General features: G+C 54.7%; 1 protein-coding gene across 1 annotated transcript; it reads left to right on the top strand.

Moving 5' to 3' along the window:
- The first annotated feature begins 229 nt into the window (after positions 1–229).
- Positions 230–13,829, top strand: LOC122168844 (vitamin D3 receptor). Its single transcript, XM_042834482.1, has 7 exons — positions 230–323; positions 1,553–1,703; positions 6,635–6,765; positions 12,095–12,279; positions 12,440–12,563; positions 12,954–13,125; positions 13,565–13,829. Exons 1-7 carry the CDS (start codon positions 260–262, stop codon positions 13,749–13,751), a joined length of 1,014 nt encoding a protein of 337 aa, XP_042690416.1. The 5' UTR covers positions 230–259; the 3' UTR covers positions 13,752–13,829.
- The last annotated feature ends 70 nt before the right edge of the window (positions 13,830–13,899 follow it).

The following is a 13,899-nucleotide window of genomic DNA, read 5'->3' on the forward strand; positions in this document are numbered from 1 at the left end:
ATGGAGATTGATGGGGAAACATCCCCGGGGTGAACGGCACGCGTCGTGCTTCCCTCGCTGTGTCCTTTCCTCCCTGTGCCCTTGCAATGCATTCCCTGCTCCCTTAGCGACGTGTCCGCATGCAGAGCTGTGACATCTCCCGGCGCTGTGCCGTGTGGGGCAGTTCTTTGTGCCCCCGTGGGGTGCAGAGGGGGCTGTGGGGTGGGTGCTCTCCCTTGGGCCGTCTCACTGCACGCTGTGCTTCCTTGCAGGTGTCTCCATGTCTCAGCTCTGCAGCTCCTGGGACTTAGACCAGCAAAGCATGGCGTATCTCCCCGATGCAGGTAACCCCACCTGCAGGATCCTCCTCCTGTTTTTTTTTCTCTCTCTCTCTCCAAGCTTAGCAGATTAGAACTCTTCTCTGAAGGCTCTCAGAGCGTTGTTTGTGCTGAGCTACCATTAAGGCGGGTGTGAAACCAAGGACTGAAAGCTCCTGGAGCAGCTCTGGGCTCCAGGTGCCCCATGGCCATTCCCCCATGTGTGTGCAAGCTGTGCAGAACCACTGCACCTCAATGGGGCTGAGAGGAGCCTGGGCTGCCCTGGGATCAAGCCATAGCAGTTGGGTACACTCATACTGAGCCTTAAATTGAAGAGCTGTGCTCTTAGTTCTCGATTCCTTTGGGGTTTTTTAACTCACTTTTGTGCCAGATTTCGTTGTCTGATGGTGTTTTATGCAGGAAATCCCCAGCATCAGCTGAGAGGCTCAAGAAAGCGGCGTGGAGCCAAAGAGGCAGCAGCTGTTTGTGGTGCCTCTCGAGAAAGCATTGAATGGCCTTTAAAATAAAGAAATAGTTTTAAGAAATGGGAGGGGAGGAAAGGAGGGAAAAAGGAAATGGGAAGAAAGGGAAAAGGCAAAGAAAAAAAACGGGGAAAAGGAGAAAAGAAGCAGCCAGGAAAACAAACAGCCCGTGCCAAGCTCCGTTCCGGCGTTCCTTTCAGGTTCACATGCTCTGCACTGGGAGCCCCATTTCCTTCCTGCCTTCTTTCTGCCCCTTTGAGGGTTTGTGGAACAATGCTCGTTGGATTTGTGTTTGGGATTTGTCTGACTTACGGGAGCTGCTGCAGTGCTGGCGCTGCTTCCCGTCTGCATGGGGGAAATTCTGCTCCGGCTGTGACCTCTTCCCCTGCGGTTTTGCATCTCTGCTTTGGGTGAATTTGGCCTCTTTCAAGGCTCGTTTTTTGGGAGCCAAGTGCGAAGGAGTGGAGGAGAAAGGATCGGGGTTTGGAAGTGGGCTGTTGGGGTCTGACTGCTGAAGTGCAGCAAATGAACGTGAGCACGTTGTGCTGTGGGGGTCGGTCCTGCCCTCACCGGGCAGATCCACAAACATGAGCTGTGATCCTGCTTGGTGGTGCTGTCATCACGTAGAGCCAGAGGAACACAGAAGCTTTTCTTGTCACATTGAATGCAAGCAAAAAAAAAAAAACCCAAAACCAACACCTTTATTTGCATCTGATTTGCTTCTTGTAAAGCTGTGACAGCTGCCACAAACGCTGCTTTCCTCTGCCCCTCCAGAGATGGAAACCATGGCTGCCAGCACATCCCTCCCCGACCCGGCCGCTGAGTTTGATCGCAACGTGCCCCGAATCTGTGGGGTGTGTGGGGACAGAGCCACCGGCTTCCACTTCAACGCCATGACCTGCGAGGGCTGCAAGGGCTTCTTCAGGTGAGCTGAGCAGAGATTCCCACCCCACATGCTGACTGCTGCTGGTGCTCAAGGTGCAGCCCTGCAAGGCTTTGCGTTGCAGGCAGCCAATGTGTCCTCAATAATTCAGACCCCACAAGGTGTTTCCCCTGTATTTCCCTTCTTGTGGCTACCAGGGGCTGTCAGCCATCTGTTAGGAGCCTTGCAGACTTCACATGCTGCATAGATAGGAGCATGCCAGCCTCTAGCGTGAGCCTGGGCTGGGAAGAGCAGACCCAGAGCCGGCGGTCTGGGAGTTTGAACAGCTGTAGTTTTTGTTTGCAGCTGATTTGAGGCTTTTTTCAGCCGCCAGGTGAGTGTCTCCTAGTCTGCAGCTGCTCCTAACGAAGGCAAAACCGTCCGAGGGCCTGATGAGCTGTGAGTTGGTGGGTGTTTTAGTGGCTCGCTTGCCCTGACGGTGTCAAACCATTCACGTGGGAATTCAGGTCGCTTGCACCAAGTGAGAGAATGACTAAGAGAGACGAGGAGAGATAATGGCTGGCGTGGGACTGGCAGGGAGAGCCTTGCTCAAGCACCGTGTGCTGCAATGAGATGGAGGCAGTGGGCTGCAGACACCAGAGCACAGCGCTGTGTGTTCAGCAGGGCTGTGACAGCAACCGGGGCACAGGTTTGCAGAGCGAAGTCACAGCTCCTCCCCTGGCAGGAATTTTGGGGCTAGATGGAGGTTTTCCCACACCGCAGCCTGGCCAACCTGAGCAACGACATTTTCCTCAATTCCTGCTGCTCAGTCAGTAACTCTGCTTTCAGGTGCTGCCCTTCACGCTCTGGTTTGGTGGCCCCAAGCTTCCCTGTCCCCTCCGTGCCTGCGGTGGCCGTGGGGTGGATGGGGCTGGTCCTAAACTGGCTGCAGGGCAGCTGCTAACGCTGTCAGCCCTCCTCTGCACTCTGCTGCTTCCCCATCTCTGCTGGTGCAATCATGTACGACACGCAGCTGCAGCAGCATTTCTGAGCAGATGTTTTAATGGTGTGAAAAGCACTCATCGTCAGCTAGCCCTTCATGCCCCCTAGAAGGCCTTGATTTTCAATTTAAGGCTCTGCTTTTCCTTCATCTTGCTTTCCAGGCACGCCGTCCCCATGCTGGGTCTTGGTGTGTTCTTTCTTGCCCAACCAGGCTTGTTTACAAGCTATTTAGAACCGGTGAATTGAGTAATCCTTGTTGCTACCACAATATGCAGGTGCTTTCTGCCTGAAAACACCGCAGCACTGCTATGGGGGAAGCTGGACCCCTTAAAACTCACCCAGAAAATCTACGCCTCCCTTTGCACAGACCACAAACACTTTGTTCCTATGTGCACTTGCTGGTTTTAGCTCCCTGAGCAGGTTTATGAAGAGCCACTGCACAGATACCAATTCCTGGTGGCTGCCTTGCAAGTCAGAATTGAGCCTGGAAGGAACAGAGGGGGCGAGGGGATTCCAGGCTGCAGTGGCAAAACCTGGGGTGAAGGAACTTCCCGGTCGGTCCCAGCTGCTTTGGGTCGTATCTGTGTGGACGATTCCCCAGCATGAAATCAGGACCTGGGTTTCATGGCTCTATAAAAGGCATTAGGAATTTACTGGCACCTCTGGGTGCTCAAACGTGCACGTAAGCTGCAGCACAAACAGCCCTGAGGCAACCTTTGGCCGCTGGCTTCAAAGTCCGCTGTTTATTAATGATGCCAACGGCAACAGTGGCCTTTTATTGAGCTCTGCTGTTTGCTCAGGGGCTCTTAAAATGCATCTAAGCCAGAGTGATTTATTCTGCTGCGACTTGGCTGAAGCATCTGCAGTTTCTCTGGTTTATTCTGAAGTTCCAGCGCAGTGACACTGGGTGTTCATAGCAGAGCTGCTCGGAAAGGCTCTGCGTGTTTCAAAACCCAGCAGCTCCCCACCCATCCTGTCTGCATCACCGTTTCTCCCACTCCTGTAATCCTCCCCGGTTGGTCTTTGCCCTGTTCCCCGTGGAAGTGGGAGATGAATTCCTCTTTTCTTTTGAAATAAATCCCCGGGGCCGTGAGCCGTTCAGCTTCCAGTCTCCATCCTGCTGTGTTGTCCTCCTGTTCCTGTTGCTGGAAGGAGGCAACCTGCGAGCTGCTGCTTGGGTTGTGAGTGGTGCTGAGTTGGCGGCGGTGATGGGTTGATGGTTGGACTGGTGGATCTTAGTGGCCTTTTCCAGCCTTTATGACTCTATGCATGGGAGAAAGGAGGCTGAAATCCACGTAATGCAGAGTCCAGGAGTGATCCCAGACCTTGGGGGTTGTGCATCCAGCAGGAGATGTGCACCTGGCCGAGGTGAGAATGGTTTGGATGCGCCAAAATGCTGGTTTAAGTGGTAGAAAGTGAGCAGCAGAAACCAGGCACAGCAGCCTTACTCCTCAGCTTGCTTCGAGGCCTCATCCTAAAGCCTGTTGCCCAACAAAAATGTTCCAAGGGGTCTCCAAAGATAGGTTGGGATAAGAGGTGGCTGACGGCTCTCAGAGGGATTTGGGGGAGAAAATGAGAATGGTGCCAGAGGGCCAAAGCTGTTGGACTTGCTGTTGATGCTGGGCTTCCCTGGGGGCTGTGGAGGAAGCGAGGAAGCGAGGAAGAAATAAGAATTATCCAACCCGAAAGTGTGACAGCTTCACCCTGTTTCGTGGGTAAAGGCAGTGCCAAAATGAACCCCAGCGGTGCTTACAGGGCTGGCGACTGAAATGTGGAGTCGGGAAGGCTGCAGTGGGGTTTGGTGAGGAGCAGGGCTGCTTTTGGGACCTGCAGCATCACGTGGGCTCCGTCAGTGTGAGAGCCGTGTGCGCTGAGATCCCACTTCACTCGCACAAAGATCAGCGCCGTGGGGCTCAGCGCAGCTCTGCCCATCCCTGTGGGTTGGGAGTCCCATAGGCAGGCTTTGCAGCCTCCATCCCTCCTTCTGCAGGCACCCAGCCACAATTTGGGGCAACGCTGATGGAAATTCTCTCCCCGTTTCCCCATCACAGCACGGGCAGAGCTTGGGGTGATCCGGGTGACCCCAAACTCGCTGCAGCCTTCCTTCCCCATTCCTGGCTGAGGCTTTGTTTACTGCCGCCAGCTCAGTGCAGGGAGGGAAGGTTATATTTAACATCCTGCCTGGGACGGGGCTGTAAATGAGCCCTGAAATGGCCACTTGTGGGGCTGTACAAAAATACACCGGAGCCAGACGGCTGCGCTCGCTCTGCTGATGCAAGGCTGGGCGCTGCGGGGCCGCCGACCCCAGGGCAGGGAAACGCTGCTCAGAAACCCTCCGTTGTGCCCCGCCGCCCTGGGTTCAAATAAGCTGCAATTTTCATTCCAAAACCATAATGTTGGCTTGCACACGGTGCAGCTTTCCCCGCTCCAGGGCCTCGCGTTCCTCTTGTTTGTGCCCTCCCCAGCCTTGCCCTGGGCTGTGGGGCTCCAGATACCCAAAAATTACAAAGATTTGTTCACCGAAACTGGGGGATTGAGGGGTGTTTGGTTGCAAACCCTGCTTTGCCCCTGGGCTGGGCAGCGTTTGTCCTCGTTCCTGGAACGATGCTGGTTTTAGCAGAAGGGGAAAACCCAGAGAAAAGCGGTCAAACCAAAACCCAGCTGTAAGGCAGAACGCAGAGTCAGGGCTGCGGAGGCAGGTGCTGGAGGCTCCGCCATCAGCTTCTCCTGAATTCATTTCCCCAGATGCGTTTACACATCTGTGAGGTGAGAGGAGGGTGAAACCTGGCTGTTTGCATCTCCGTTTGGAAAGCAGCCTCTAATTGCACCCTCACGGGTCTGCAGCCCAGGAACACCAAGTGTATTTATACCCTAGAGGCACAGCCCTGGCGCTGCTCCTGGGCTGGAGATCCCTGTCCTGTGCCCACGGAGCTCAGGACCGCGTCCACTTGGCATTGCAAGAGCATTTTATCACTGCTCCTCCTTGCAGGACTCCATTTGGGGGCGTTAATTTCAGGCGGTTTGGTCTCTCACTGTTGTACTCCAGCTGTGTCTCGGTGCTGCTCTCTTTCCGTGTGCTTTTCTGCTGCGTTTGCCCTTCTGATCACTTCATTTCCAGCCCGGGGGTTCGGTTTGCCTCCATTCAAACTCACATCTTCATTTAAAATGAGTGCTGTGTGTAGAAATGCACGTAAAGATAAGCCTTGCTCGCCGATGGAAGATCATCGAGTCACTTTCTCCAAAGCAGAGATGTGGCATCGCCGAAACCACCCTGAATGGCCAAACTCAGTTGTCCTGCAGTGTGTCATTAGTGGATATCAGGAGCTTGTAGCTGGGACCTGTGGCTTTGACCCTTTGTACTTGGAAGCTTTGCAGTCCTGATCGTAGCAGCGGATTAACGTGGCACGGTGTGGTTTTGGTGGAAAAGAGGTTATTATGTTAAGTGTTGTTTCTCTCATGTCCTGCAGTGAGGTTTTTCTCGTGCACATGCAAGCATGCACTCCAGCCAGTTATTCTAGCAAAGCCAGGCTTTAAAGGCTGGTAAATGTTTAATAACGCTGCTTTAGTACATGCTGCTCTGTCCTCTGGTTTCTCTGTCCCTGGATGGACATTTCTCTACAGTTCCACCTCCTCCTCTTGGGCTTCAAAACAACGTGAAACCAGAAAGCCGTTTCAGTGGCGTTGAGCCCGCAGGCTGCGTTCTTTTGAGGGCACCTTTTCCATGCTGTCCAGACCTGGAAGATCAAACCCAAATGTGCACGCACAGCACCTTCCAAGTTGAGCCTTTCCAAGAGCCCAGCTGAGCTGCTGGGTGTCAGGTCAATCGTTCCCTCTCAGCAGCCTTTCTCCAGCAGTTTTGCTGTCCAGACACTTGGATCCGCGCTCGCGTCTCCCCCTCCGGCTGCTTGGAGCATCCCTCGTGCACTGCAAACAGCGCTGTGTGACCCAGGGTGTGTTGTTGATTTTTTTTGTCCCCTCCTGTTCCTCTGCAGGAGAAGCATGAAGAGGAAAGCGATGTTCACCTGTCCGTTCAACGGGGACTGCAAAATCACCAAGGACAACCGGCGGCACTGCCAGGCCTGCCGGCTGAAACGCTGCGTGGACATTGGGATGATGAAGGAGTGTGAGTACGCTGGGTGTGCAGGGCTCAGCCTCGCGGCCCTGGCGCCCTTCTTCTTAAAACCTCTGTGCTCAAGGCTTTAAAACCCTCACGAGGACTCGAAGAGGATGCAAAGGGCAGGGGGACGGCGTGGGTAATGATTGCGCGGGGCTCATTTAATGGTTGAGGCGTTCGTGAGCTGGCTTTGCTGGCAGCTGCACGGTGAGCACATCCGGGGCCGTTGCTGATTAACTCACGGATGGAGCCCATTCACGTCCTGTCCTGTGCAAAGTCATCGTCCTCCCGCAGCGCGTGGCCGAGCAGGCAGGGAGAGCTGGAGAGCCTCCGAGTGCTGATGCTGTGGGATGGGGAGCCGTTCCACCTTTTGCTCTGCAATAGCTTTATTTCAGGCCCCTGCTCCTGCAGCAGGGTCCGTCCGTCCCGCCACGTGCAACGCGGAGACTTAAACAAATAGCAGAGGGAAGTAAAGCACTTTTTAACCCAATCTAAACAGGTTAATGTTGTCCAAATATTTGTGGGTTTTTTTTTTTTCGACTGTATTTATAGATAAGCAGCTTTTAAAAATAAAAGCTGCTTGGCACGTTTCCTCCTACACACGCGTGCTTTCTACGCCCCGAGACTTCAGGAGTTTAAACCAAAATAACAGCCCTCTGCTAGGAGACTGCAAACAGGACAGCCTGTCCTATGATTGATGGGCTTGAAAATTCAGAGCTGGCTTGGCAAATGGAAGTGCTGAACGTTTCCTTATGTGCCGAGCGGAGAACAAACAGCGCCCGGTGGCACGGGGTGCAGATCTGCAAACCAGAACTTGCAAAGAACTTGAAGAAAAAAAATGCCTAAACGTTCAGGAGCCCCGGAGATCAAACAGATCTTGAGGAATAGGAGGCCCCCAAATCGTGTAAAGTGCCAGCTGTGCTCTGTAGGGGGGTAGGAAAGCAAAGAGCAGGCAATGCACCAGGTGAATCCTTCTCTCGTGAGAGCACAGGGATGGGGAAGCAAACCGGAGCAGGTCTGCATCCCATGTTCTGCCCTGCAGAAACAGCTGCTCCCTTTGGCTTAATGCTTGGACACGGCAAAGAGCCAGAGCTGCTCCCTGTAGTCGGCCGAGCAGTGTGGGAAGCACTGCACAAAGCACAGTTTCGGTGTTCTGCTGCTTTGGCATTTGTTGTCACACCTGATTTCTTGGTTGGCACAGCACCGTTAGGCACTTTCTGCTCCCGAACCCGGCTCTGAGGTGTTCCCAGAGCAGCAGGAGAGCCGTCCTCGTTGATGGCATGTTTACACTATGGATCTTATCTCACTCAAAGGGAGGAAAAGCGCTGAGCTGATTGAAAAGGAGAGCGCTGAAATGCCCCAGCGCACGAGGCTGCCTGGCTGGGAGCCTCCAGCCCTGGTTACTGCAGTTTGTTTGGCATCGCCGTTGCCAACAAGGGAAATGTGTTGACTTGTAGCAGTCAATTACCCACGGAGGGTCAGAAAATGCACTGAGGGATTCGCCTGCCCGCCTCGGGGTTAACTTGTAAGCGACCCCCCTTAGCAAACGGATTCTGTATTAATGAAACCTAACCGAGGAGCCTAAAAATAGCCTTCCTGCAGCCTCTGCTGCTGCTTCAGTGAATGGGAACAAGGTGTGCTGCTGTTATTTTTAGGTGGCATCGTGGATCTTTGAACTCTTGGGGTGGGCTCGTGTCTTCCCCGGGCTGCGGTTGCTGGCACGGGTAGGGATGGGCTTGGTTTGATGGGTCCGAAGCAGAAATTAGAGCAAAACTGGATAAGGAGGAGGAGGCAGATGTGGACGCTCTTTGTGCTTGCGTTAATTTGAGGTCTGGTGCAGGCAGCTCCGTCTCCTCCTCCTGTCCTAAATCTTGGGTGGCTTTCACCGTTGCCCCCAGGCTCCAGGCTCGGTGCTGCAGTGAGGGGCTCTCAAGAAGGTGAAGGCTTTGTGTGTGTTGAAAATGGCACAGAGCAGAAGCCCTGCCCTGCTGCGCTCCCTGGGGAGCTGAGGACAGCCGCTGTCCCCACGAGGGACCAAGGAAGGGATGAGTTGCAGCCATAGGAACACGCTGAGCCCAGCAGTGAGGGTCAGGGCCGGGGGCTGATCCACAGCTGCAATCTGCCAGCAGCGTTAGCAAATATTTGTGGTTTTCCACCCATCTTATCTGCGTGGGGTAAAGCACAGGGCAAGCTTAGGGGACAGCGTCAGGCCACGGGCGAAGGCGAAAGCCGCGTCGTTTGGAAATGTTTTCGGGCTGTTTCCCTTCAGATGGCCCAAGCAATGCTGAGCTCATTCCTTCCATCCCGCAAAATTGCCTCCCGCCAGCTGCGTGGTGCTCCAGAAGGGGCACCCATCCCTCCAGGGCCGTGCGTTACCTGTGGGTAATTCACCTCTCTTGGCCTCGCTGCCCTCTCTTTCCCTTGCTTTTATCAGCTCTGCAGTCATTACAGCACACAGGGGCAGGGGATGTGCTTCCCCTTGGCTGCCCTGTGCTGCGGTGCAAAGCAGGGAGGCAGAAAACACGGCGCTGAATTGAGCGGCCGCAGCAGCCTCGCTGCATCTCTCCCTGCTGTGCTACTGCTGGGGGATTTTGGGTGCCTGTCACGGTGCCAGGATCGAGGAGCCTCCTTGGGAGGATCCAGCTGTGCTTGCAGTGTCCTGCTGCAGTTTGTCTGCCTGTGGATGGATTGCAGAGCGTTATGCGGGAGCTGGGATGTGGGGGAAGCGAAGGCAGAGCTGTGGGAGAGGCAGTGGGGAGGAATGAGGTTTGCACCCTGTGAAGGCTGCAGCTCGTGAGAATGGCTGCAGAGCGATCCTGGGCGCTTTTGGCAATGGAGCGGGGTCACAACGCCCTGCAGAGCTCTTTGGGGATGATTCCTGCCCTGATGCCTTGTGGCACATTAAACACACACTGTGCTGCCCAGCCCTCACCCTGCGGATCACTGCACGGCTTCACTGCAGAGCTGCTGCCGCAGGGGCAGTTCTGCTTCCCCCCATCCTCAATGCCACTCCCTGGGGATGGAAAGGAACCCACGGGGCTTTCTGGGGCTGCGTGGTGTCCCCACGTCCAGCTGAAATGCTGCCTGCCAAGCTTTGATGCAGTGCCTGAGTGCCATCCAGTCTCACACTGATATTTGCTCTGTTTCGTTTCGGTTGGTGTTCGGCTGCCCTTTGCTCTCCCAATGGAGTCTCCCTCCATGCCATCCCCAGCACCTCCAGCTCCCCGCTTTGGCCGAGGCTGCGTGCTCAGATCCTCACCCACCAGCCGTGTCCTCGTGCTCTCAGTAACCTCAGAGCAGCCCTGCGGCTTTCTCCTCTGTCCCTGTGGTGTCTGCAGAGGTCCGTTCTGTGTCTGAACAGAAGTGATGTGCAGATGTTGGCTTCTCCTCCTCCTGTGCTTCGGGTCAGGGCAGCCCACAGCCATTCTGCTGCAGCTCTGTTTGTGCCAGGAGCTGTGAGCACAGCTCCAGCTCAGCTCTGGGGAAGGGAGCAGCCCTGGGATCTGATCTCAAGCTGAAGATGCAGGCTGGGGCGCGTTGGCCCCATCCATCCTTCCGTGTGCACGAAGTGAGCGCAGACGAAGCCTTTTTCCCAGGAATTTTATAAAGCCCGTCAGTTGTGCTGTTACCTTTTCTCACCCCAAAGCTTCAGCTTTGCTGCTCCCCGTTGGCTGAGCTGGTGCTGGGCTCTGTTGGGGCTCGCACAGCACCGCCTCTGTTTGCAAGATGAGCTGGAAGGGAATTGCGATTGCGTTTATCGCGTCGTTCTGATCTTTAAAACACCTTCGATCTGCCTGCGGGGCTTCCTTCGGGTTTTAGACTCCTGTAAGCTCTGGCAAGTCCCATCAGAGCGTTCAGCACCGACCCAAATCCCTGGCGGTGGTTTTGCAATGGGTTCAGAGCAACGTGCAGCCCGCACCACAGTCTGCCAGGCCTCAAAGCGCTGAAACCCCGGGACAAATAAGGAAAGATGCTCTGTTGTGCAGATCCCATACAGGGAAATCCATCTGCCTGAGGGGATTTGACCAGGGGTCGGTGCATGCGCTCTTCCTCCCATCCCAGCTCCTCTTCCTCACTTTCCTCCGTGCTGGGGTGGCTGAGGAGCCGCTGACCCCATCTCTGCTCTGTCCCCCTTCCAGCCCCACGTGGCGCTTCCCAGTGCTGCTGCATTCCTCAGTGATTTCTCCTTGCATGCAGCACCTGGATGGATCCCAAGCTTTCCTAATAGGACAGGAGATGGCGAATTCCCCGTTTCGCCCGGGCTGCCCCCTGCAGCACTGACCGTTCCGTGCTGGTCACAGGAGCGACCTTTCGGCCTCAGCCGCTCATTCAGTACCTCCAGATCTTTAAATTCCCCCCCCGAGGTTGTTGTGCAAGTTTGAAAACGTATTGGAAAAATGCTGTTGGCAAAAGGCAGCAGAAGGGGCCAAGAAGTGCAAATGGCTCCTTGAGCCCCGCTGCCTTCGTCAGCCTCTCCTTCCAGATTCCACCCGACCGCAGGAAGCCGCCTGCCATCAGATAAAACACGCTGGGCTGCTCTGCTAATAACTGGTTCTGGGGCTAATAGCTTCTCAATGAAGGGGCACTGCTATTTATAGGACCCAACAGTGGATGTGCTTTGCTGATTGGGAGCGTTAACGAGCCGTTGGGTGCAAAGGTGGGTGCTTGTTGTTGCTTTTCCAACCTTGTGAGGCTCTTCAGGTCTTTAGGTTCTTTATAAGGGTCACATTGGAGCCCAAATTGCCTTTGGATGTTCAAACATCCCTAATAAACGGGAGAAGCTTTGCTCGTCGCCTTTGGACCCGACCTTTGGCTGCTGCTGAAGGCTGTTGCTCATAATACAAGCAATAAATTGGTATATTACAGAACAATTGAGGTTGGAAGAGGTCGCTAGGATCATCTGGTCCAGCCACCACCCATCCCCACCGTGTTTGTGTGTCCCCTCAGCTGAAAAACAGCCGCCATGCTGCTGCCCACCGCACTGCGCTCCCTCTGTTGTCGGAGCTGAGAGCGGTGGTGCACGAACCCATCGGCCCACATCTCGAGATTGCTTTCACCCGAAAGCACAGAGCAAACAGTGAGGTCTGGAGCAAAGCCGTGGCGGTGCTGACGTGACCTGACTGCACCCGACGGCACCCAAATGGGCCATAAATGGTGCATAGCAGGGAGCCGTGACCCAGCAGGCGAGGAGTGGGTTCAGTAATAGGGTCGATGCAGGTTCAATGACCCATCAGCAACGCTGAGGGCTGCTGCTTGGCTGCAGCACACCTGAGGCGCTTCGGTGCCGCTTTCCCAGTGCCTGTTTGCGACCCTTCGCTCTTTCCTTCCATCCCTGCAGTCATCCTGACGGATGAGGAGGTGCAGAGGAAGCGTGAGATGATCCTGAAGCGCAAAGAGGAGGAAGCGCTGAAGGAGAGCCTGAAGCCCAAGCTGTCGGAGGAGCAGCAGAAAGTCATTGACATCCTCCTCGAGGCCCACCACAAAACTTTCGACACCACTTACTCCGACTTCAACAAGTTTCGGGTACGTTGGGGGGCACGACAGCCCCGATTCCCACCTCAGCACCAACAGCTCCAAGAAACTTCATCAGTTTCATCCCAATAAAACCCGGTGCAAATATCTCGGTGCTCCCCTCAAGCTTGCTCTCCCAGCCCCATTCCTCTCACCCCGCTCTCTCTTCCAGCCCCCTGTGAGAAACAAAGTCAGCAGCAGTACAGCAACGCAATCCTCCTGTGTGGTGTCCCAGGATTTCTCCTCGGAGGACCCCAATGATGTTTTTGGCTCTGATGCCTTCGGTGCATTCCCAGGTACTGGACTCAGCTCTCTGTGTGGCATTTCAGGCATCCTTATGCTATGGAAGCAAAAGGGGAAGAGATTTTTCTAAGCTTGGCCAAGAACGAAAAAGTTGTCTCAGCTCTCCTAGGGAATGCATTTGACTCTAAGAGTCTCCTGAAGGTGTTTAGAAGGCTCCTGATGAGCTGAGAGCATGAAGTGCTTGGCTGCATCGGGACCATGAGTTGGGTTGCCGCTGCTCTGCCTGCAGTTAGACCTAAACTAACAATCCCACAGCTGATGTGACCAAAGCGCTCTCCCAGCCCAAGACAAAGACCTCCCAGCACAACAGGCACCGTCCCTGCTTCGGGCTGACACCCCTCCCTGTTACATCTCACCCCCATGGACCACCTCCCTCTTTCCAGAGCCCATGGAGCCCCAGATGTTTTCCAACCTGGATCTTTCCGAGGAGAGCGATGAGACCCCCTCCATGAACATCGAGCTGCCCCAGCTCCCCATGCTCCCACACTTGGCTGACCTGGTCAGCTACAGCATACAGAAGGTGATCGGCTTCGCCAAAATGATCCCCGGATTCAGGTGAGATGTTGTCCCCACGCCAGGTGCCCACGATGGTTTTATGCTCCCAGCAATTCAGTCCCAGCTTCCACAGTCATTTTTCTCCACTTCTCTCTGCCCCCTTCCCAGCTCTGTTCTTACCTTCTTGTTCTCTTTCCCTCTCCTTTCCTGGGGTTATTCCTCTTTAATCTTGAGCTGGATTCACCCTGGCCACATAAACAAAATGTCTGAGCTCCTGAGAAAGATGCTAAGATGAGTGGTGCTCATCTTGCTTGTGTGTCCTGAGATCCCATTTAACACCAGCCCAGCAAGAGTCAGCCTGGAGCCCAGGGCACTGGGTGCTGCCACTCGATACACGGAGCTGCAGAAATACCCACTGCTTAATTACCCAGAAATTCAGGGTGAGGGAGAAGCCGGATCGTGCCTCTGGTTGTGGACATCTCCTCATTCCCATCCGCAGGGATCTGACTGCAGAGGACCAGATTGCCCTGCTGAAATCCAGCGCCATTGAGGTGATCATGCTGCGCTCCAACCAGTCCTTCACCTTGGAGGACATGTCGTGGACCTGTGGAAGCAATGACTTCAAGTACAAAGTCAGCGATGTCACCCAAGGTAAAGGTGCTGCCAGGCTGAGGGCTCAAAGGTAGCGCCCCAGCCTGAAATTCAGGTGTAAGAAAACCTTACTGAGTAAACTGCAGATATTCAGGTGGATCTTAAACATCTGCCAGCACCTGGGGAAGAGCCTTGGAGTTACCCTGGGATGCTGAGATCCTTGGTGCAAGGCCTTGGAGTAAC

This window comes from Centrocercus urophasianus, unplaced genomic scaffold (genome assembly GCF_019232065.1).
Source record: "Centrocercus urophasianus isolate 14NV4802_14NV808 unplaced genomic scaffold, USGS_Curo_1.0 seq_463, whole genome shotgun sequence".
Lineage (NCBI taxonomy): Eukaryota > Metazoa > Chordata > Aves > Galliformes > Phasianidae > Centrocercus > Centrocercus urophasianus.

Coding starts and splice junctions, on each gene's coding strand:
- LOC122168844 (XM_042834482.1), top strand. CDS start 260: ATGTCTCAGCTCTGCAGCTCCTGGGACTTAGACCAGCAAAGCATGGCG. Junction 324..1,552: donor GGCGTATCTCCCCGATGCAG/GTAACCCCACCT, acceptor CTGCCCCTCCAG/AGATGGAAACCATGGCTGCC. Junction 12,280..12,439: donor CCGACTTCAACAAGTTTCGG/GTACGTTGGGGG, acceptor TCTCTCTTCCAG/CCCCCTGTGAGAAACAAAGT.